Genomic DNA, 25,617 nt, shown 5'->3' with positions numbered 1-25,617 from the left:
TCTTAAATTAGTTAAAAAGTAATAAATGAACGTAAAGAGTTGTGAGAAAAGAGGATGTGTGTCAGATCTGCATCATGTGCGTCAGTTTTATCTTGAGCCGGGGACACATGTAATGACTAGCTAAAACATTTTAAGACTGAGCTCAACACACAAAGACTGTCCTTCTACTGAAGCAGATTTAAATACTTAATACGTAATTTAAACACCAACTGAACGTAACTGGCTCTGACTCAGCGTGTTTGGGCATGATCAGTCGTAAGTATCAAATTACATTCATAATCGGCCTTACAATCGTTAAGTGTGTCCCCGGCTTTAAAGATCTTAAAAGAGAACCTAATAAACCGGCTGCTGTCTCATTAATGTTAATTAAATAACAAAGGATTTATCTATATTTAATTTATAATTCATGCACGAAGACTGTGCAGTGTTTGATTACTTAATTAAATTTCTGTGTATTTCCTACTGTTTGACCAACCTTAAAATCTTAAAGCACTGTTTACAAGGTTACATGGTCAAAAACAATGAAAACAATAGCTTTTTCTGCGCTTTTTAGCAGGGGGGGTAAAAATCTGAAGCGGCTGTTTGTTTGTTAATGTTAGTTCAAAGTGCATTACCTAATGTTAACAAATACAACTTTTGATTTTAATAATGCTTTAGTAAATGTTGAAATTAACATTAAATAAGATTAATAAATGCTGTAGAAGTATTGTTCATTGTTATTTCATGTTAACTAAAGTAGTTAAATAATGAAACCTTATTTTAAAGTGTTACCAAAACTGTAATGTTAGTATTTTCTGTAATGTTAGGTTACTTTTCTAATTGATTGACAATGTGAATTGCATGTCTGGTATTTGTAGTTAAAAGATAAACGAGATCCTTTGGTTTATGTGATGTGCTTATAGCTGCAAACAGCAGTAATATCCCAAGGTGTTCACTGCAGGTTGACGGGCAGCCTTTAAATAAGCACTGATGAGGAGACTGCCGACCCCCTGAGACTTCAGTTTTGGGTGTGTGGATGTCACTGGTTGCCCTTCTTATGAACTTCGTTATCGTATATTCAATTATGTATCAGCTAGGGACCCGCAGAGCAAATGAGAAAGAGAGTGAGGGCACCATTTTCACTCATAATGAGGGAACAGGAAGGCTTGTGTGTATGTGTGCTGTACGTATGTGTGTGCAAACACAAATATTTTAGCAATAAAGCAAAAACACATTTTTTGCCAATCTATGGAAATGCATCACTTTGCATTCCAGTTACCTGGCAAAAGGCAATGAGGTAAACAATACATTTTATAAGGTGTTTTTTTTTCTTTTCTGTAATGATGCTTTTAAGCTATTCAAATAATGTGTTGTTCATTGTAGGTAAAATATATTTAATTGTATCCATATTTTTAAACCACATTTTATATATTATATTTTTGGTGTGGTGCTTGCCTGTGCAAGCTCTCAACCACAATATGAATGTGTTATAGATGGGGTTTTGAAAAATCACTGTCCCCAAGTATGAGCAACTCACTCCATTTGAAGATTTTAGTGTATAGTGGACAGATGGAGCAGGAGGTTTGCTCTCACAAGCTGAGGAGAAACGAGCACCTAGCAACAGCAGCATGACCGCCTGCTTACAGCCCAGCGAGTTAATGGCAGTTCCCTGAGGCGAGAGAGAATTCCATCTCCATTCTCCAAGTATTCTCGTCTTCCTCCTCCGTCTCTCCAGGTAAAAATGGAAACATGATGCTGTGCTCTTGATTTTTATTTAGTTCCTTACGTTCCTCAAACCCTGCACAGACATCTATCCCTTTGCCGCATGCGTTGTGGTGTTATTTGTCATGCCAATATCGATCCTCTGCTGTTTTCTTGTTCTCTGCTTGTCAGTTTGCCCTCTGGACAGCAGACCTTTGGGAATGTGAAAAAAAAGGTTGATGTTCAGAGTTTCACATCCGTAAGTCCTCTGCTCATCTGAGTGGTCTGCTCATCGCCTGAGGCTTTCCATCTGACAAAGGTGTGCCGAGACATCAACTCCCCGCTGACACCAGGTCTCCATGTTCCAGAAGTTTCATCACATATTTGTTGCTACACTCATTTCTCTGTCTGGACACACAGATATTTGTGCAGAACCAAGAAATTATTATGTAAGAGTCCTCCCAAAAATTGGTCACTATAGGCAATTATCATATATTCTTTTTAAATCTTCAAAATGTTTGTAAAGAGTTTTGCATCAACAATTGCAATATAATATAATATAATATAATATAGGGCAGCAACGATTAATCGCGATTAATCGTTTGCAAAATAAAAGTCTGTGTTTACGTAATATATATGTGTGTGTTCTGTGTATAATAATTATGTATATATAAATAAACACACATTCATGTATATATTTAATAAAAAAAGTTATATTTATATATAAAATATTTATGTTTATATGTAATACAAAATATATATAAATATATATATGTATTTATAATACATGCATATATTTCTAAACTTTATACCTGTATGTGTGTGTATTTATATATACATAATTATTATACACAGAACACACACATATATATTACGTAAACACAGACTTTTATTTTGCAAATGATTAATCGCGATTAATCGTTGCAGCCCTAATATAATATAATATAACAATTATAATATAATATAATATATACAATTCATCAAATTCAAATATCTATAGGAATTTTTTTTTCAATATTTTGAAGTACTATATTTCTGTTTATAGGTCTGTATCGAGATTGTGCACTGTCTGAGGCGTCTTTATGTGCATGCAGCAGATCTGTAAGTCAGCATGAGTACATTTGATTTGTTTATATCAGTATAAGTTTGAAAATCACATTTTATTGGTTCAGACTCTTGCCATCAAAAATTTGCTATGAATATTCACAAAGTTGGAATGCTGCGCTTTAAAACGATATCAAACTTGTGCTGAGGGGAGGTGCGAGTGGTGAAGCGAGCAGAGAAAAACTGCATTTTTCATGGACAAAGGAAAGGTACTCCTCTCAGAAAACATACAAATAAAGATACTTTTAGATGTTTAATTGCTATCTGAAGCATTTGAATCACTAGACGAGGGCTTAACAAACTCATTTTTGCGAAAACCTCAAATTCAACCAAAATCGACATTTTTGACTTGTTTTGCCTGTAAAGGCCAGAACACACCAAGGCGATGCCGACAAACTAGTGGCGATGAAAGCAGACTGCGGGGTTGGCAGCGTCTGTGTCCAAAGTTGCCCTGACACACCAAACCGACGCTAAACAGCCGACGGCCAAGTAGCACGTCAGTTCTGCGCCTGCATGAGATGAAATGCCTTTCCAAACCAGCAGGCAGCAGTAGCTGAACAGCCAATCAGAATGATCAGATGGCCCGACGGACCGACGAGCTCCAATGACGATTCAACATTTCGAATCGGCCAAAAAAAAAGGCGATGAGGACCAACTTCAACCGACGGTTCGGAGCACACTGAGAAAACTTAGTCAGCCGACAAAGAAAAACTGTGTTCCTGCCTTAACTCGTAATTAGCCCATATATATAATATATTACATTTGTAATCTTACGTTAAATTCTATTTCAGAAGTCATAGCTACTTTTGAATGGCCATCAATGGAGAAAAAAAAGCTTTTTTTTTCCCCAGATGGTGTCGCTATGGTCATGCTAACTAGCTAAACTTTGACCACTGTATAAAAGGTTTAACTGAAATCCCTTTAAATTCTCTTTAAATGCATATACCTTGATTTCAGACAGCACTAGAGAAGAATCTGGGTGCTTCATTTAGATACTAGTGTTAGATTACACCACTACTGCAGTCAATCAATATAATTTCTCACACATTTCCGCTTTTCAAGCAGTCCGTTAGCAGTGTTGATAATGTCTAATACATGACACAGTCACTTTTGGCCTTGAAGGGTAGATATCAGAGGCTGACAACAACCTGAATTTTATGGCTTATTTAAGTTACAGTAGCAGAGAGGGTTTAAAACCGGATTCTCAGTGCACTATAGCTTTGCTTAGAAGATCAAAGCCCCTCTGATCCTTAATATGTAGCTATCAGGCGCTTACTCGCATTTAAAGGGGGTACGTGGCGTGTTCTTGGCCACATTCTTCCATAAGGAAGCTTGAAATGCTAATGCTGCTATCGCTAATGCATCAAAAAGAAACGGAAGAAAGCTGGCTTTACTTATCCAGCTTCCTGGTGTTGATTACATGGGCCTTTTCAGACAGTGAGGAGAGAAGCTTAAATGCACCCAAGTGAATAGTAAAGACGGGTTTGTTGGCGAGCTTGCTCTCTGTTGATTCCTTTATGCTTTGACATGGTCCTAAAAGTCTATTGCAAATTCCAGGCCAAATATGGAATGCGGGATGTCATCTAAATTATTATAATGGCAAATGGCTAACATTATTTCAATCATGGCAACTCTCTGAAGATTTTTAGCATGGTAATGGATATAACAATGTTAATGTATTTGGTCTTGGGGGAATAGATCTGCTATGCTGCTGTAGATTATCGCTGTTGTTGTAGATTACTGCTGCTGTTGATTATTGCTGCTGCAGCAGAGCAAGTACAGGAACTTGCTACTGCCAATACATACGCCAATATGCTGCTGCGAGTAAGACATAGTGCTATTGCACAAATAGCATATATCAATAACCCATCGTAGATCTATCTAGGTGGAGCTGGGGAAGGTGGAGGGTTTTAGAGGAACTCTGAAGCACGCTGCATTGAATTGAATGTAACCAACCAGCCATTTAAATGTGTGAGCAACAAGCTCATTGGCTGCAGAAGTGACATGGACCAATCAGCTTGTGCAAAGTACTCAATGCTTTAATTATCATCAACTTGCGTTAAGGACCCATCAGCCTGCGCCACGACTTTATGTATGTTTCAACCTAAAATGGCATCTGTCATTTTACTTCTGTAACATGATACATTTCCAAGTAAAAAAAAAGTAAGGCAGGATTTTATCCATTGGGAATTAATTGTATTGTGAAAAGTGGCCATTCTTCACCAGAACTGAGTAAGTCCTGAATGCAAGTTTACAGTAAGTTGTTGAGAAAACTAAAATTTGGTCCCAGGAATCAGGTTATATTTTTATGACTCTCTATCCTTTGGGAATCAAGATTGGGATTGGGATGTAAAGGTTAAAGGTCAAGTTCACCTTATCAAAGTAATGCATATTACTGCCATTCACTTTATGGCATTAACAATAACCAGTAAAGTTGGCGTCGATAGCCTCGTGGGCCCCCTTTCTCTCCCACTTCGCTTCCTGTCTGCTTATGTCCCATCATAATAAAGGCAAAAACAGAAAATAAATCTTTAAAGTGCCACTATTATGCCTTTTTTTTAAGGTTCCTAATATTGTATTGGGAGTCTTCAACATGCAAGGTCAAAAAACACTTTTGTTTTCTCATAATATACATTTAATTTCACCTGAGATTTCAATCTTTTGTAAACGACTCATTTGAAGCAGTTCAGAGAATCCATCTCTCTAAACTCCTCCTTTCTGTAAGCCTACACTGCTCTGATTGGTCAGATGGCTCAATCCTTTGTGATTGGTCTACTGCATGCACCACGCCCATTGCCATAACTGAATGACAGCTATCAATTCGCAAGACATTGTATATACAATGTATAGAAAAGATAGCATTGATTTTACCGTATCAATTCAAGCCCGAGTCTGATGTCTGAAGTAGTAGATCCACCAGAAACTGATTCGCAATAATGAGTGGAATACGACGTTTCTATATGGTAAGTGTCACCTTAGTTATTTATAAGATGTGATAGCAGCGTCACTGTTATACTTTAACAAGTATACAAGCAGAACTACAGAAACGATAGTTAGCTGGTTAGCAGGAGACTAGTCTCAGCCTCAAACATCACGCCCACGGCTGAATGTCTGATGCATATCGTCGCTGTCCGATGTAAACCACGTATGTCCATTTTGCCGATTTCCGTATACAGTATGCTTCACATATCTAAATGGCCAATGAAAAGTTGTGAAATCATGTCATCTGATTTTCACGTATATCCATTTGGTGTCAAAGCTGTCAATCACGCCGCGTATCTCCCTCCCTGTGGAAGATCTCGCCGGTCTCGTGAAGTTTCATCGAAGCTCAGCACTGGATAGCCGAATAACACTGTGAGGTTACATTGTCAAATAAACATAGCCTGGTGAGACAATGACTTTCCTTTATCGAGGTAAACGTTTCCCCCCTGATGCCAGACGTACGTCTAGGAGTGACAAAATTACGGTAGGACTGTGCAAACAAAGTATCTGTCTAGCATTACCATGTCAGTGTATTGATTCATTGTCCCTTCATAGTTTGCAAGAGACATTAAATAAATTTATAATTAATATGAAATAAAGTAAGTGTATTTAATAAACTAAGACATAGGCTATTTAATAAACTGAGTGTATTCATCTGTCAATATGAAACGCGACTTGGCCATTCTAATTAATGATCGGAAGAACGCTTATCGACCACCGTTATTGTAAAATATGCAGGTATGTCCATTTAAACTCAATTTTGGTCAAATTTGGATTATATCATTACACTGGCAAGAATATGGTTACATGCAAAGATGCCATACCAAGTATGACAACGATACATTCAACTGCTTTTGAAATACGGTGTTTTTTTTCACTTCCTGAAAAGTAACCGTTTTGGACAGCGACGATATGGCACACTTATCTGGAAATACTTCAGCAGTATCAAAGTCGTCATCTGGTTGGTTGAATTCTACAGGATGTCTGGGAGACGTATGTGTTGCATTCTTTAATGGTCCGCTTGGAAAAAAATGCTGTGACGCCAAACCCCCTCGTAGAAGAATGCCGTCATGTTTACAGCTGTGATAACGAGCGCCTATCAGGATCAAATAAACGTTAGATTTTCAAAAGAATGTTAAGTTTGCAGCTCTGTTGTTGCAGTAAACTTGCACAACATTCTTGAATGAATAATTTATAGATGCAAGCCGGTTTGTTATTGTAGGGACATCACCTTTCATTTTCACGCTCCTAAACATGACGTGGAACAAAACGAACTCTGCGTGGTTGCTTTACATGTCAAACATCTTCTTGGGCGGTCCTTAGCCAATGAAAGCTGCAGTAGAGTCCAGACCTTCTTCCGTCAGTCTGAAGGTCTGGTTACACGAGACTAGCAGGAGACATACAGACTAGGGTGTACGTTAAACAATTTTGAACGATCGTTAGAAAACATAAACAATTATTAATCATACTTAGAAGTTGAGATTCAGAGGAGCAAGCTGGCCAAATAAACTGGGCATTGATCCATATTTTAAGACCAAAGCGTTTTGTGAATCCACAATAAGTGGGCGGGCAATATGTTAATGTTTCGTTGTGATGTCACAACGAAACGGCTTGGGATTCATTTTACAAACGACTCGTATAATTGACTCTGAGTCGACTCTTACTTTTGAGAGACAATAACTTTATATACAGTGCATTATCAGATTTAAAACTTTGCAGGATGCTTTCATTCACTTAGAGCTATGCTACACACTACATGAAAGGTCATTTTCAAAAATCCATAATTAAAAAAAAAAACAATAACCAGTATGAAATTATTGCGCTAACTATTAGTAAGATTTTTAAAAAGCAGCATAAAACAATGCATATATAGCTATTCGGATATTGTTTAACATTAACATTAACCAATTACCTACACAACCAAAGTGACTTCAGCCAAAATAGAAAACTGTTTGAGAGGAAGAGCAAGTTATTAGATTTTGATTAAAGATTAAAAAGGCAAACATTTTTGTTTTCCTTTGAATGACGTGAAATGATGAATACTGCATTACTAGACCAGGAACATGGGTTGAGAAAGTAAATAGGGTCAATTCTGATTTCCTGTTGACTTCAAAGTGAGAGCTGATAATTAGAAAAGTTGTATGGATGCATTTATCAAGTGCCTTACTACAGCACCAGATGCTGCAGCGGCTGAAAGAGCGTGAAAATGTGCTTACAAAGTCAAAATGAAAGTAAATGAAGTATAAAGGAACGTTTAAACAGTGACACGGGTGAAAAAGATTTGAGCTCTATTTTGGCAACACAGCATATTAATTTGTCTGGGGCGATTTCCCACCTCACTTCATTTTAACACCTTTTGAGCATGCAGTGATACAATAACTTTAAAGAAGCAGTCATGGATGGAGGGTGTTTTTATGAATGACTAATGTAGATAGTTCTGTTTCATTTCAGAGTATGGATGAGTCATTATGGTTATTGGACAGCTAGTCAACTATTTAAGCAGCGTGTTGTGCTTTATCTAAGTAAAATCTTCTCAGAGAAGATGATCTAAATTCATCCCCTTTGCTGATACAAATGCACAGTTGTGTTGTGACTTTTTAACATCAAGGTGTATATTCACATGCATTGCATTTATTAAAATAGATTTGGAAATTATTGCATTACATCAAAAAGTACTATATTCAATGTTTTTTTTTTCATTTAAATAAGCATTAAAGTCAACAAAACAAATACTATATGTATATATGTGACCCTGGACCACAAAACCAGTCATAAGTCGCACGGGTATATTTGTAGCAATAGCAAACAATACATTGTATGGGTCAAAATTATCAATGTTTCTTTAATGCAAAAATTAATTTGGTATAAAGTAAAGATCATGTTCCATGAAGATATTTTGTAAATTTCCTACCATAAATATATCAAAAACTTATTTTTGCTAAGGACTTCATTTGAACAACTTTAAAGGTGATTTTCTCAGTATTTAGATTGTTTTTGCACCCTCACTTTCCTAATTTTCAAATAGTTGTATCTCAGCCAAATATTGTCCTATCCTAACAAAACCATACATACATGAAAAGCTCATTTATTCAGCTTTCAGATGATGCATAAATCTAAAATTTACCCTTATGACTGGTTTTGTGGTCCAGGGTCACATATGTATTTGTGTGTGTGGGTGTATATATATATATATATATATATATATATATATATATATATATATATATATATATATATATATATATATATATATATACATTATGTATTTCATGAAATATATTTTGGTTATGAGAATTTTTTGTGGTAAAATGTACATTGTCATAAAAATAAATGCACAAAAAGGCAAAAGTTGTAGTTAATAATCAGTTAATAGTGAGAATTGGACCCTATTATAAAGTGTCTCCAAAAATCATAATCTTGTGTCTTTCTTGTAATTATGAGGTGAAATATGACCCAGACATGTTTTTGACAGGTTTCATAAGATTCACCCACACAGTAAAACATAGTAGGCGACGCGTATCATCTTAAAAAAAGAAATGTTTGACAGTAGTTGGTGGTATGACTTCCCATTTCTGAGGTAGCGCAACAATCAAATTTATGTATTCAGGTAGATGTTTGGCCTTTCATGAGAAAAGTAAACACACATGCACATCTTTTTCTGTCTCACCAGGCCCATTCTGCAAATACCAAAGCAATTAGAAAGGAGGAAGGGAAAAAAAAACAAATGCTTGCATCAGAGAGCAGAATAGCATTTGTCAGGTGTCTTCACGTTGCCACGACAACAGAAGCAAGAGAATTATTCCACACATCTTGACAGATGACGTCACTCAACCTTCTGCTTGTGCCTTATCTGTCGGCCTCAGCGAGGAAAGAAAAACAAACAACTGACTCCATCCGTCACTCACAGCGGTAAAACACCTTAACACGGCTCACACGGTCCACGGGACGAGCTGAGACACCTCGTGTGCCCTTCATACGCTCGGCCCGAGAGGCAGAAGCAGCTGTGCGATTCCTCCGTGTGCCATAATTCTTACTTTGTCGACTTCCTGAAAGCTCTCATTCAACCCAGCAGCTGCGGTGGACGTGGTTCTCATTAGAATCGGCCTGCTGTTTCCCACAGAGCTTTTAACAAGCGTCTTGTCTTTCTCAGGCCTGAATGGATTGCTGATTGGTGTCATTGCACCATGAGCTGAACCCAAGTGAAGTCCAGCCCTTCTGATGAACCATTGATCAAAGGGAGGATGTGAGGAAGAGGGGGTGAGAAAGAGGAAGGGCGTCCACCAAGAAGAGGGAGAGCTTATACATCAGAGATCAGGTCTGGATTCCAGCTTTCGCTCAATCGACCCTATTTAGACTCATAGCCAATAACAGGAAGTAAAGACCGAGCAGTGCAAAAACACTTTCTTAATCAGTGTTTTTATCTGCAAATTCTTAAAACAAGATAAATTTACTGGAGAATTAAAACTGCATAAGATATGAGGATGAGAAGTTTATTTGTCTTGCCCAATTGGCAAGTTGTTTTATATTGTCTTAAGCATAAATTCAACAAGATTTATTGAAGTTTGTGTTTAAAATAATTTGCCAGCAGGGTATGAAAAATACAATCAAGATTCTTTGAAAACAAACAAGAAGTATTATTCATAATCCTATTATTTTAGAGTTTTGCTTCTCAAACACATTTGTCTTGTTTTAATGATGTTTTAAGGACATTTTTACTGGTAAATAAAATAATTAAGAAAATGAAGATGATGATTAATTGTGGGCACATAGAGATTAATTATAGTTGTCTGCATATTAAGTTAGAAAAAATACATAATTAACTCTATACTGTAAACATACTAGTGTTTGCTGTCATTCTGTTTGGTAGAAATGTTAAAAATAACAGTACTTCAATACCCAGTCGAATCAAAAAAATTTTCTACAGTATCTCTAATACCTGCAGCTTTATATTATGTCTTTAAAGAGATATTTCACCCAAAAATGAACATTTTTACTCACCCTCAAGTTGTTCCAAACTTGTTTCTTTCTTCTGCTGAACACAAAAGAAGATAAGTTGGTAATCATTGGCGCTTTTCCACGGATCCATGACAGTAGAGGCGGCGCAACTATAACGATCCGTCTATAATCCCACCAACTTTGAAGCAGTACTAAACTGCAGTAGAAAAGCAAACCGAAAGTTAATCGAGCTGAGCCGTACCATGCCGTGCGAGCAGAGTTGTACCATGCAGTGGAAAAGCGCCAAAACAGTTGACGGTATCCATTCACTTCCATAGTAGGAAAAAAAATACTATGGAAGTCAATGGCTACCATCAACCGTCTGGATACCAACATTCTTTAAAATATCTTCTTTTGTGAAAAGAAGTGTGTAAATGATGACAAAATTTTCATTTTTGGATGAACTATCCCTTTAATATTATTATCAAAAGAAAATATTGAGGGGAATATTTAATTTTCTTATTTCTCACTGGTTACTTGAGTAATTAATTGAAACACTTGAAGCAATATTTACCTTTATGCAAATACTCAAAGTTGACATTTGCTTTAATTTGTTAAATAAATCAGTCAATAAATAAATATTTTACTTTTTAAATAGAGGGTATGTTCAATAGCAAATTAGCTTTTGCTGTGGTTTTAAAATTGATAGAAGGATAAAAATTCACTAGTATGAACAAGTGAAATGGTATCTTGACAACCCAACTGCTAAGTCACAAATCATATTCAAGTGACCTATTTTGCTCTGCCATTGGAAGTTTTATACATTTTAAATAGACAAAAATAGTATTTGCATTTTCATTTTCATATTATATATCTAAATGCATGAGATCTGCCTGGACTTTTTCCGGCTTTAAACTCCACCAAGGCTTTTCGCTTTGGCATTGACCCTCTCATATTGAGTGAAGATCATCCGGTGTTTATCACACTCTCCCAAATTCAATGGCAAACTAATGAGCAACTGAATGGATCAATGTCTGTCTCACCATTTCAAATGCATTACTTGTCTTATGGCTCAGCTTACAAAGATTCCCTATGATTGATCTGCGCCAAAAAAACAAAAAACATTTCCCACAGACAGCAAATCCAAAACTAGCAACACCACAAAGATGCCAGGATGTGGGAGTGAAATAGCAGTGTTTTGAAAAATTGAGCCGTTCTTGATGACTTGAACTCCAAATACTGTGAATGAGGAGGGAGTAAAACACAATCGTTTTGGTCATTCTTTTACCTCATTCCATCTTTCACTTCACTGCAGTGTGCAGTCTTTTGGTGGTGAAATCATCAGTACTCCATTTTCAGGAGACTAATCTGCGTGCCAGAATATAAATTGGGCTGCAAGAAGGAGGGAGACGAATCGAACGAGGGGGGAGGGGCGAGGGAAGACAGAGTGTCATTTCCTCTTGACTAACAGCCCTCGCCGTCTATTCTTTATTCCTCCACTTCTGCTTGTAATTGCACAAAGCAGCTGCATTCATCTGACTGGACATTTTACCAACAGTTCCACTGCAGTTCTCTCACATCTGTTCTCTGTCTTTCAGGTGCAGCATTACTACTGGTATTTTAATCAGCGTCTCAGCTGCCTCCAACCATCCTCCTCCACTTCCCTGTGCGGCAACCCCCTCGCCTCCGCTTTGTTCACCTCGCAGGGCTGATTGTGAGAAGGAGACCTGTGCCAGGCTTCATCAGGGAGAACAGAAAGACAAACAACAGGGCTCACAATGAGTTGAGGTCGCAAAACATTCGGCGATATTAATTCTGTGGTGCGGTGCCACATGAAACGCCGACATTTATCAGTCCCGCGGAAATGCAGACGGCTGTCAGCTGAATATTAGAAGCAGGGCTTGTGCTTTCTAGCATTCAGGGACAAATTATAACAGCCCTACAGCAGTGTGACAGGAAAATAATTATACGTTTTAATTAGGAAGAAGTATTCTGGTGGCTTATTTCCAGAGTGATTTCCAGGCATGGTTCTAAAATTACAGATTTATCAATCTGTTTTCAAGTCAGCCTAAAATGATATTCGCAAATCTTTTTACATAATATGATATTATCAGGTGAATTTGATGATTTTTTTTTTTTTTTTTTGGTAAATGAGTGGATTGTAAAAAGTTGGCATTATACAGCAGAATATTTCCAGATTTTTGGAAGATAGGGTTAAAATAAAAAATAGTGTCTTGACTTGACTTGACCTGAAGACGAAAGTTGTTTCAGAGGCATTATATAGCACAATATACAATGATGAATTGCATAATAAGACCAGGACTGTGGATTAATAAAGTAAAAAAGGGTAAATTTTGATTTCATGCTGACTTTAATAGCATCTTAAATGGTATTAAAATCATGTGATTTAATGTTTAGATAGAAGCGGTCTCATTTCGAAGGCCTGAGGTCACATTTGTCTGCCTCATATATGTCATTGCTGCTGCCTTATTTCAGTAAAGTAACCGTTATATTCCAAAGTTATAAAGAAATTACAACTATTTTATAATGGTTACTTTTATGAAATTAGTCATCCTTTTTGCGTGGAGCGCACTAAGCAATCAATTAAAGGTGCCATCGAACGTCTTTTTAAAAGATGTAATATAAGTCTAAGGTGTCCCCTGAATGTGTCTGTGAAGTTTCAGCTCAAAATACCCCATAGATTTTTTTTTTTAATTCATTTTTTTAACTGCCTATTTTGAGGCATAATTAGAAATGCGCCAATTCAGGCTGCGGCTCCTTTAAATGCTTGCGCTCTCCGCCCCCTCCCGAGCTCTCGACTCTATCACTGCATAAACAAAGTTTACACAGCTAATATAACCCTCAAAATGGATCTTTACAAAGTGTTCGTCATGCAGCATGTCTAATCGCGTAAGTATGGTATTTATTTGAATGTTTACATTTGATTCTGAATGAGTTTGATAGTGCTCCGTGGCTAAAGCTAACATTACACACTGCTGGAGAGATTTATAAAGAATGAAGTTGTGTTTATGCATTATACAGACTGCAAGTGTTTAATAATGAAAATAGTGAAGGCTCTTGTCTCCGTGAATACAGTAAGAAACGATGGTAACTTTAACCACATTTAACAGTACATTAGCATCATGCTAACGAAACATTTAGAAAGACAATTTACAAATATTACTAAAAATATCATGGATCATGTCAGTTATTATCGCTCCATCTGCCATTTTTCGCTGTTGCTCTTGCTTGCTTACCTAGTCTGATGATTCAGCTGTGCACAGATCCAGACGTTAATACTGTGCAATGCCTCGATCACGGGCTGGCATATGCAAATATTGGGGGCGTACACCCCGACTGTAACGGTCGGTGTTATGTTGAGATTCGCCTGTTCTTCAGAGGTCTTTTAAACAAATGAGATTTATATAAGAAGGAGGAAACAATGGAGTTTGAGACTCACTGTATGTCATTTCCATGTACTGAACTCTTGTTATTTAACTATGCCGAGGTAAATTCAATTCTCAATTCGATGGCACCTTTAACATATTTTAAACAAATTAACTCCACTTCAATCATGTTTCAATAGGTTGCTTAGTTATTTTTGTATATTAACCTATTAAAAATGTGTTAAATAACAAAAGCATATTTATAAAATAACTTAACTTAGGGGGCGTTTACATGACACTGTTTTCAACTAAAAACTGAAAACTTTTTATGTGTTTTGGCTGTTCATTTACACGACAACAGCGTTTTGGAGGCCTGAAAATTTCAAAAACTTTCAATTTGAAACCCGTTTTCAAAAATGTTATCATCTCTGTGTAAACTATACAAATACATATTTGTGAAAACGCTGATGTCATGCGCATGCATATTACTTGTTCAGTCTATAGGCGCATAGTTTTTCTTTAAAAGTATCTCCAATTAGCAGCCTGGCATGAATAATACAGTGTTTTTAGTGGTTTTAACGGATTTGTGTGAAAGGGGATCGTTTTGACAACGCTGTTGTCTGTACGTGAAACTTTTTCAAAAACACAATGGAAAAGCTTTTCTGTTTTTAGTACATCGTTGTTTGTGTAAGCGTACCCTTAAATTACTTTCTTGATGCATTGATGTCCATCAAGTTATTCTTAATATCCCCTTTTTTCTTATGTTTTTTTCAACAAGTTAATAATTTTGTTGTCCTTATAACATGTCAATCAATCTAGATGTGTATTTCATGTTACATTACCCCAAATGTTGCATTTTGTGATGTTATAAATAGCCTTGAATATGCTTTAAAATGGCTCATTTTTCTATTCCTTTAACCAAAACCCACTACTAAACCCAAATAATGTCTCAGATTAGTGCACACACTCTACACAAAAGTTCAGCAAAAGCACATGTTATTCATTGAAGAACCATGTGACATCTGCCCAGTCGAAGAGCTTTCATGGTGAGATGAAAATGTCGATATCAGCCGCTGTGGTAGCCAATGATCATATTAGCATAATTTCAAACAGCAGGGGAAAAGTGATATAACTCAAGCTGTTATCAAGCAGGGTGCTAATTTCAAGTCTGTCATATCTTAAATGCACAATTGTACGTCTTATTCGAACTAAGCGAGAAATATTCTCCCCGCACTAATGAGGGTGCTTTACACACTTTGAGGCCAAATCATAATCTGCTGGTAGTGGGCTGAGTCCAGGCACTCTGTCAAGTCACATTCCACTATACGGATATTTGTTGGAAATGAAAGCCATAACAGAAAATGAAAAGGGAGGTTATTGGATACCTCATTTATTTCAGCGTAGTTCCTCCGAAGATCTTGAATGCCTCCTGGCCTTTAAAATTACTGAACACTTTTCCCTTTCTCTACAATTTATTGAAAGTCACACCCAATTTCTGTGATATAATATGCCTCGGAATTTGCACAGTCTATTCCTTGTTCCCAGGAGATGTACCCAGCATCCCACCCCAACACCTGTGTATTTGATTAGTGTCAGCGCTTGAGTCCCGGTGCGGCTTACTGTTTGAACCGTGAAGGTGTGGCGTCTTCCTCCCTTGGCATCCAATTTAAACACTGAAAACAAGGAAGCCAGATCCTTTGAGAACTCAAAAACAATCCAATCCTTGTATTTGCTCTAGCTTGCTAACCAAGAATGGATTAGGAGGGCCTTTCTTTTAATAAGATGAGATTTAATGTCCAAATGTGCAAAATAAAGTCTCATTTGAGATCTAAAGGTCACACTGGCCCGGTCCGTAATCCGTTTTTGCTGCTAACTGCTTATGTATTGTGGTTTCTCTCATCTCTGTTCTCTCTCTTTCTCTCCCTGTTAGGTTTGCCTATATTGATGGTGGAAGGTTGGATCCCACTCTCCTGTCACTGTGATTGTGTTCTAGGTCTAAAATGTCTTCATCATCCCTGATGGGTGTCCCTCTGGGAGGTAGGGACAGATGGTGGACAATGAGATGGGTTGGCTGTTTCTGCATGATCTCACCCTCCTCTCACACTCTCACTCAGACTCAGACAGACTTTTTCAATTTTCCACAACCTCCAGATGCCGCCATCTTTCGCATCATTTCCTATTTCTGGTCGTCTTTTCCATTGTGCAGGTTTGTCTTTCTACAAACTACAAACATGAATCATTTCTTCTGTGCTGCAATATGTTGCTACAATGTGAAATCTTCAAGAATAATATCAGTGATAAAAGTAACATACTAGCACAGTGCTAATCAATTCTTAAAGGTGAACTGTCATATCTACACAAATCATACACTTCCAGGGGTCCTGCAAAACCTGAGCAACTGCTATTGTGAGAATAAGAGTGCTATAGTCATTTAAAAAAAAAAAAAAAAATTCTACAAAAATTACATTTTAGTAATTGAAAGTGCAAAATTGAACGAAATAGTCAAACATTTTAAAACACATTTTTAATTAGTTTTATACTGACTAAAACTAATTTCAGTCACCAAAAACTACATTTTAGTTGACAAGAGAGTGCAAAATTATGCAAAACATTCAAACATTTCATATATTCATTTCACCATCAACATTTAAAGGGATAGTTCACCTAAAAATGAAAATTCTATCATCATTTACTCACCCTCACGTCGTTCCAAACCTGTGAGACTTTTATCTTCAGAACACAAATGAAGATCTTTTTGATGAAACCTGAGAGCTTTCTGTCCCTCCATAGACAGCTACACAACTTACACTTTGATCAAAAGGTTCATAAAGAGATTGTAAAACGAATCCATATGAATTCAGCGGTTTAGTCCAAATTTTCTGAAGAGACTCGATCGCTTTATATGATGAACAGATTTAATTTAGGCTTTTATTCACATATAAACACTGATCAACAAACATAAACAGAAGCTCAACCAAACCATACGTGAACAAACCTCTTGCGGAAGCTCAAACGTGCTGCGTAACACATGAGAATGAACCTGATTGGTTCTTGCACATCAAGCAAACATGCTTGAGCTTTTTTGTTTACCACAACTGAGGGCTGTTTCATAAAAGATGCTAAGAAAAGCGAGGATTAAACTCCAAAACCTGACTTGAATTAACCTAACAAATGATTTTGGGCTAAAACGGTTTCATAAAAGGTAATTGAAGTTCACGCAGTCCCGCTAATTCGATCCAGGTTCACCTAGTCAAGATAATTTTGCGTGCACAGTTTTTTTTAAGCAGCCCTAGAGGTCGATCATGGATCAAATCAATCCACCACAGGAAAGGGCATACATTTTGTGCTATTTTATGCGTTTGAGACATGGTGTTTTCCTCAGTGCATAACTTACTTTTCACAAGTTTATTCTCCATCTGTAAATGTTAGAAAGTAATGCAAATATTTCCATTTTGCGGCTAAACTTCACAGTGAACGAGCGCTGCTGCACACATGCGCGCTAAACAGACGGAATGCAATAGAAGCAATAATTCTAAAATATACATTTCGCTAAAATATTTGATGTTGGACATTAAATGTGCCTTATGTACAAGTTTAAACCTACAAGTAAGTGTATGTTTTTATGATAGTAAATGTAAATGGACTATTGTAATGCGGTAAATCAATATACTTTGGGACAATTACTGAGTTTAGATTCATCTTACCAATTAAAATTTAGTCTGTGAATATTTATTTTAATTTTTAATTTTATGATCTTAATTTCTGCTCTTCTAATAACCATAAAGAGTACTACTGCCAAACAAAACATGAGAGAAATGTAAAAAAACAATCTAATTACACACATTACACATTTTTCCCAGTCATTTCAATAGCAAAAAATGTCCCAATCAACCTGAATTCCATATATACTGTATATATATATATATTAGTATAGATTAAATATGGGCCTTGGAAAAGGCTAGCTGACTTTATTGTGCTTTGACTACAGGGTAGTTTCAGTGTGGACAACATCCATACATGACATTTCTGCAGGCTGCATCTTACTCTGTCACTCTTTTCATAGCTTTTGCTGGATCTGAAACACTCACTTGGTATTTGTCTAGCAAAAAATCACTCATCACTTAATGAAAGCTTACAAATGAAGGCCTGATTGTTTCAGGTGCCTTGTCACAGGTTTATTGATTTTAAATTTATGTGTTACTTTTACTATATTTTCACATTTAATACAATGATTTGGTAATCCTCTTGTACTCTTCCTTGCTAAGAAATAAGTCTCTGACAGTTCTCTCCCAACTGCTTCCATTGTTGTTAGTATTAAGTCTGAGAATTATTCAGTGGGCTATATAACACTTAATTTTTAAGAAATTACTTCTCTTTAAATGTTTTGTTTCTCATCATACTTACCTTTAAACCATTATACCAATTTTTTTTTATTTAGCACTATTTAGTAAATGTGTGTATTTTATATATATATATATATATATATATATATATATATATATATATATATATATATATATATATATATGTGTGTGTGTGTGTGTGTGTGTGTGTGTTAATAAGGTCAAATAATTGTATGTGAGAGAGTCAGCTGTAATATCATTGCGTTCCTATTGGTCAGTGTTAGAGAAGCTCAGCTTAGCCTGACAGTTAGCCTGCTCCAGACCAGGCTAGTTTCCCAGCATAAGTTGCCAGAGTAACTGAGTTTGAACTAATTTAAGTTTGTTTTATGAAACAGAATTCGCTGACAAGTCTGACTAAGTAAAATAAGCCTGGCTTGTTTTCTAATCTTGTTTTATGAAACAGCCCTCTGATGTGTGAGTTGATGAGTGTTTATATGTGAATAAAAGCCTAAATTAAATCTGTTCATCATATAAAGCGATTGAGTCTCTTCAGAAAATTTGGACTAAACCGCTAAATTCATATGGATTAGTTTTACGATCTCTTTATGAAATTTCTGAATTGTCAAAGTGTCGTTTGCGTAGCTGTCTATGGAGGGACAGAAAGCTCTCAGATTTCATCAAAAAGATCTTCATTTGTGTTCTGAAAATGAACAAAAGTCTTATGGGTTTGGAACGACATGAGGGTGAGTAAACAACAGAATTTTCATTTTTGTGTGAACTAACCCTTTAACAAAACGATATTAATTTAAAACGTGCATCCGTTTTTCAGTGCAGTGTTATGGAAAGATTCACAATGTGACATTGTATATTAATATAATTTTTAAAATATATATATTTACTTAGTTTTTCTTGTCATATTTTCGGACATAGATTAAAATGATCAACTAGATGTTCTTTTTTTGTCTCGTCTTCGTTATTGCTGATGAAAGTTAACAAAAAAACTGTCAACGACAAAATTAACTGGAATCATCCTTCGAACGGCTTACTTTTAGTTATCTTTGCTAATTAAGCTGGAGTCTGTGAACAAAATTTAATTTAAATTCCCACCAAAAAATACAATAGCAAGCTTAAATGGAGCATGTTTCATTCCCAATGAATGACTTTTCCCCTCTTTAAGCCTTTAAGTTTTGACCCCTTATCTGTGCACTACTGTTTTGCTCTCTCATACATCATTCTATTCCTCCTTCTCTCTCCCAAGAGAGGATCCTGGGTAGAGACAGAGAATAAGCTTCCTCTGAGAGATGGGCAATGCCATTATGAGCGCAGTCAGCACATTTCATAAAACGATGTGCTTGCAACCCAGATAATGATATGAATAATCATAAAAAAGAAATGTAACGGTAGCATTCACACATTTATTTATAGAGACGCATGGCTATTGACTAATATTTACCAAACAAAGCACGCACAGATAAAGAAACAGCTGTTTATCTGAGCAATACATGTTTTCAACTAAAAAAGTCAGCTAATGACAAATTGTTCTTCACTCTTCATTATATCTCAGACGCACAGGCAAACTGCTTCTTGCATCATCACCCGTCGCCCAAGGTGAATGGCAGAGATGGTGTAGAATAACACTGCATTATTCTATCAATGCAACCCCCACCCCAAATCAGCACGCAGTATGTGGCTGGCAGGTGCCCCAGAGAGTTAAATGAGCTTTTGCTGATGGTGCAATACACAATCGGCTGGTACTGCACACAGTCATAACACACAGCATTACAGGGGCACCTCTTCACCACAAAATCCCTGTTACATAATCGCACACACACATTAGGCACAGGTACCAGTGGAGGTTGCACGATCCAAATAAGCAGAATTAAGCTTGTTTTTATTTTAGAGGGCATTTTGTGCTGTTACTTTCCCAAACACAAGCACATTTGCAGACAGAGGTTAGCGTGTAACCGGAGAGTAAGCGAGTCTCAGCAACTCTGGGCCTATTGTTTTGGTGTAACTTGACTGAAGCACAGCCTACGGTGTTTGGGCTGACATAGTTTGAGGCACGGGATATATTTATAGACATCCTTGTGTGTGAGAGTGTGTGTGTGTGTAGCTATTAATATATTCATTACATATGCCTCTAACCATTGAGGAGTAAATTAACTTAGTTTGGTGGAAGATAATAAGTCCCAGAATGTGAGACTAGCCATAGGGCTTCACACCTTCATATGCAAGGGACTCGTCGCTCCTGCTAATTCTCTCCTTTTTTTTTCACCTGTGCACATGAATGGGACAGTATTGTCTATAGTGTGGGCCTCCAGTTTAGAAGGCTAGCATGTCTAGAGTTTATGAAAATGTTTCAGTGTTTTAGTAAATATTGCACTGCAACCCAGACTTGCTATTGCACTAGATTTGCTATTCCTGAAGTAATACAAGTGCTTGCAGGATAGCAAAGAGTAGTGCTAAAGTTTCAAACTTTCAAGCTGCCACTTTATATTTGTTGGCTATGGATGGTCAAATAAATGCGTGACCACAATTCAGAATAATGTCACCATCACAGCTGTTGCATTTTGAATACTGAATATTCAAATATATTTGATTCACTCAGTGTATGTTAATGGCAAATTTTAAAGCTTCAGTTAAAATGTTTAAAAAAACAGATATCAGCTGATATTGTTTTTTATGACCAATAGCGATACAGATAGTTTCTAAAAGACAATTTATCAAGTTTTTTTTTATTTCTTTAAGCAAAAATGATAATAACTTGGTAATTTTTAGAATTTAGTATACATAATGACTATATTAACCAATATAATCATATAATAACAACAATAATAGGTTCTTTGGGTCAACCGAAAATTAAAGAATCATTATTTTATGTAACAGACATTCATGCTTAAGTTGCTGCTGCTGTTATTATTATTATATATTGAATGGCTGTTATATAAAATGTTGATTGATTAGGCTAATTATCAGTTGACCCCATAACTGAGTTATGTAGAAAACTGTGAATATATGCTAAAAATATCGGTGAAACATCCTATTGGTTTATCTTTGAAGATATGCTGTTTATAATTCAAAAATAAAAAGCAGTATTCAGTAGTTTAAACAGTCTTTTAAGCGAGGCAGGTTGAATTTATTTCTTAAAGGATTAGTTCACTTTCAAATGAAAATGACCCCAAGCTTTACTCACCCTCAAGCTGTCCTAGGTGTATATGACTTTGTTCTTTCTGATGAACACAATCAGAGATATATTAATAATAATATAATAGACTCTCGCAGTTTAAAAAGCTTACGCTACGTCCTACTCCTTTCCTGTTCAACTTACGGAAAAAGCTCAACTGAAGCAACGCCAGTTCAGTTTTTTTCGTAACTTGAATACGGAAGGCAGTCACCGGAAGCTAGATATTTTACTTCATAATTTGTTAAATATGGATTATATATGTATATATATATATATATATATATATATATATATATATATATATATATATATATATACAAATACATCGCTTTGCTTCAGAAGGCCTTTATTAACCCCCCGGAGCCGTGTGGAGTACGTTTATGATGGATGGATGTGAATGGAGGCATTTTCTTGGTCCCATTCACTGCCATTATAAAGCTCGGATGCGTCAGGATATTTATTAATATATCTCCGATTGTGTTCATCAGAAAGAAGAAAGTCATAAACACCATGGCTTGAGGGTGAGTAAAGCTTGGGGTGATTTTAATTAAAAAATTGAACTAATACTTTAAGTTTTATTGTTAGGGTTTCAGAATAAACCTTAATCAGAATTTACACTGCTACCTTGCAAACACTACGAATATAAGATTGATATCACGTCTGCATTGCACACTGATAGACACAAAACATCACTGTCCTACCTTTTCGAATGAGGTCCTCGATATCTTGATCAAATCCAAGCCGATGGCATTTGCTCCACAGCCCCATGTTGGTGGAGTTATACTGCCTGCTGCACTCATCGGCGGCGCTCATGGCGAACAGCTGCCGTCTGTTCCGCGCCAGCAGCAGCTTTTCCTCCCAGCGGTCCAGGCGCGAGCGGCTCGCCCGCAGAGGGAGACTGTTGTTGGGGATGTAAATAAAGCCCGGGTCCTTCCGGCGGCTGGAGAAACTTCGGCACCTCTCTCGGTACCTCCGGGCGTCCGTCTCGTACCAGTGGTCGGAGCAGATAGCCACGGCCAGCATCCCGAGCGCGCAGAGGGACAGAGACAGACCGGCGTAGAGCAGCAACTTCCCAGCAGCCATGCTCGCGTTCGCTCAGAGCCGCGTCAGCACCACAACAGCTTGGAGAGCTCCTTGACGTGCACCCGCATCCCGCCGGGCACGCGGACAGAGAGAACTGATATCAGTCGGTGCAGTGGAATTTGTTTGTATTGAAGACCTCGAGCTGAAGCCCACCAGGAAATATAAGCCTTATTTAACGTCCATCCGTAGCCCTTCCCATTCCAATGAATGAAACCATACGAGACGATTCAGTCCAGTCCTCGTTCACGCGAACCAAACCTTTCAAAATAATTAAATAAATAAAAATAACCAATGTTATAGCCTACTAAAGCTGATATTACACCCTCTAGCCTACTTGAGCTTCGAATCAGTGGTGTTTCAGTCGAAACATTAGCCTACGCAATATCCCAACATACCATTGCGTCACCTAAAGATTTCGAGCATCTATAAGCATGCTGCATATTAAAGACAGAATACTATTCATTTTGGGGAGATTTGAACCCCCCCCCCAAAGGAATTCAAATGTGTTTGTGTGTAGATATTCGATCAGTTTGCGTTTGAAAACGTTTCAGTAAGCTCAAAAGTCAGAATACAAGTTTGTCAGAGCGCGAAATTTCATGTGGCGAAATCGCGGTAACCATAGCAACAGTTATGCGCTTTCCTTTGCAATCATCTAAAAATGTCAAATACTGCCAGTTTAGTTGAGTATCTATCGTCATTATAAACTAACATCACAAATGCAGCCTAACAGAAAACGTAGGGGCCTAATTATTGTAGGCTTTGACATAGCTAATTGTCAATTTGTTAACTGTGCGGACAAATGACAATGCGCTGCTCTACCTATAAAATTCCTTTAAGAAGTCGAACAATGATGACCGAGTGCTTTTGATTCATTTAAAAAGAACCGAGTCACCGATAACCGAATAGGACTTATCACGCTGTATGTTTCAATCAGGTTCCAATTCACTAAAAAGAACCAGCTCATAAAGGGTCATTAGTTCGGGAGTTGGACTATACGCTCGTGTTAGGCTACCTAATGTTTTTAATTCACTAAAAAATGAACCGAGTGATTCTCGCGCACAGGTCGCGCGCAGATTCGGTAAATACAGCGAATATTGGTAGCCTAATGCAGGAAACTGTCTGTCAGAGGCTGAAGATGAATTAACGACCTTAATTATTTTAATTTTAATGACGTTAAATGCTGAAGGACCGTTAAAAGAACAGAATTGGATGAAAATGGTCCGGTTCCGGTAATGAAACCGGTTCTGAATAAGAACAGGTTTTCGGTTCCCAACCCTTCCCATCACATTTAGGCTACTGGCGCTGTGACAGACTATAGATTTTTTGCTTTTCCGGTTTGTTACATATCTATTTCATAGAAATACACCATCGCAGTCAGGTTCATTTTCATACATTCCCTCTGGAAAAGGCTAAGATGCATTGAACAACACATTTATCACATTGCTGGCTGTTAAAGAGAAAATGTAGCCTATTAAGATGACTCGACATTAATCCAATTAAATAACTAAGCGTTATTTAAATCAATTTTATCGTAATTATGATCAGATCATTGCTGTAAAGGAATGTTTAAGAATAATAAGGTACAGCTATGCTCTTCTAGCATCCATTGCACGGGCCCCGTTTCTAAGACTGATAAAGTAAATTCAATTCTGCACTCACCCCAATTAAAGCTGACAAAACGGGTTCACTCCACTCCAATAATGCATCTCCAGCCCATTTCCCGTTTGCAGTCACTGTATGATACGCTGTACAGGATATGCAGTGCCAAATAAATCCTATTTAACAGCGACACACATTTAAGCTATAAATGCTTTGCGCAGGAAATATCAACCCGTTCAACGACGCCGCATCTCAAAAGCTTCACGTTTAAATGAGAGTATCGATATTAGAACATTTGGCGGATGGTGCATCCTCCTCCTCGGACAATATGGTCCCAACATCCTCCGTGCATGTTGCCTCTGTCTGGGAAAAACAGCGGTGATGTCATGCTGTCAATATGAGATGTTCATTGTTTATTAAAGCGCCTTCTTAAAGGAGTCGCATTACTGCTCTTGGTTCCGTGGCGAACTGTAACTGGAGTTGCATTGCTGGCATTCTCTCTTAGATTTACACTTACTGAAGTAAACTAGTGTCTTTCATGAATAAATAATCAAAGGTTTTGCAGAATCTTTCATTTTGTCATTCTGCATCATCAGAGCTATAAAATGATACTACACCAGACCAAAAGCCTTCCATAAAGGTTTGTTATTTGAAACCACTATGCACTGTCCAGAACCAACAGCAGTCAGGTATATTGCTGAATAATGAATGAGAGTGGTGGCATCTGTGCAGGCAGTGGGGCCATTGTAAGCGTTTTCTGTTTTATTGTTGCCCACACAGCCTTCAGATATTGAGACTCATGTACTTGTGTTTGGGTGTGTGTGTATATATATATATATATATATATATATATATATATATATAGTTCACCCAAAAATTTAATTTCTACCATTAATTACTCACCCTGTCGTTCCACACCTGTAAGACCTTCGTTCATCTTCGGAACACAAATTAAGATATTTTTGATGAAATCTGAGGGTTTCTGAACCACATACTGAAGACACCTTTTGAAGTCCAGAAAGGTAGTAAAGACATCGTTAAAATAGTCCACGCAAAAACAAAACAACAATAATGACTTTATTCAACAAATTCATCATACTGATATGCAATTTTCATTGCAAAGCTTCAGTGTTTACATCCTGAGCCCGCGCTCAGACATAAACACTGAAGCGCTGCAATGAGAATAGCGTAGCAGTATGACAGGACAGAAGAATTTGTTGAATAAAGTCGTTATTTTTTTGTTTTTTGCGCGCAAAAAGTTTTCTTGTCGCTTCATAACATTATGGTTGAACCACTGTAGTCTCGTCGACCGTTTTAAAAA

General features: G+C 37.0%; 1 protein-coding gene across 1 annotated transcript in view; it reads right to left on the bottom strand.

Moving 5' to 3' along the window:
• The window catches only part of tmem178bb (transmembrane protein 178Bb), a 100,948-nt gene extending 78,080 nt beyond the window's left edge, over window positions 1-22,868 (bottom strand). The window contains exon 1 of the mRNA XM_067390966.1: window positions 22,316-22,868. Coding sequence (XP_067247067.1) covers window positions 22,316-22,697 — 382 coding nt within the window. The 5' untranslated portion in view covers window positions 22,698-22,868. The remainder of the gene's footprint in view (window positions 1-22,315) is intronic.
• Between the last annotated feature and the right edge of the window lie 2,749 nt (window positions 22,869-25,617).

The sequence above is a fragment of the Chanodichthys erythropterus genome, chromosome 8 (genome assembly GCF_024489055.1).
Source record: "Chanodichthys erythropterus isolate Z2021 chromosome 8, ASM2448905v1, whole genome shotgun sequence".
Taxonomy (NCBI): Eukaryota; Metazoa; Chordata; class Actinopteri; order Cypriniformes; family Xenocyprididae; genus Chanodichthys; species Chanodichthys erythropterus.
The sequence above is the reverse complement of the archived record's forward strand: the minus strand, read 5'-3'. Positions and strand labels throughout refer to the sequence as shown.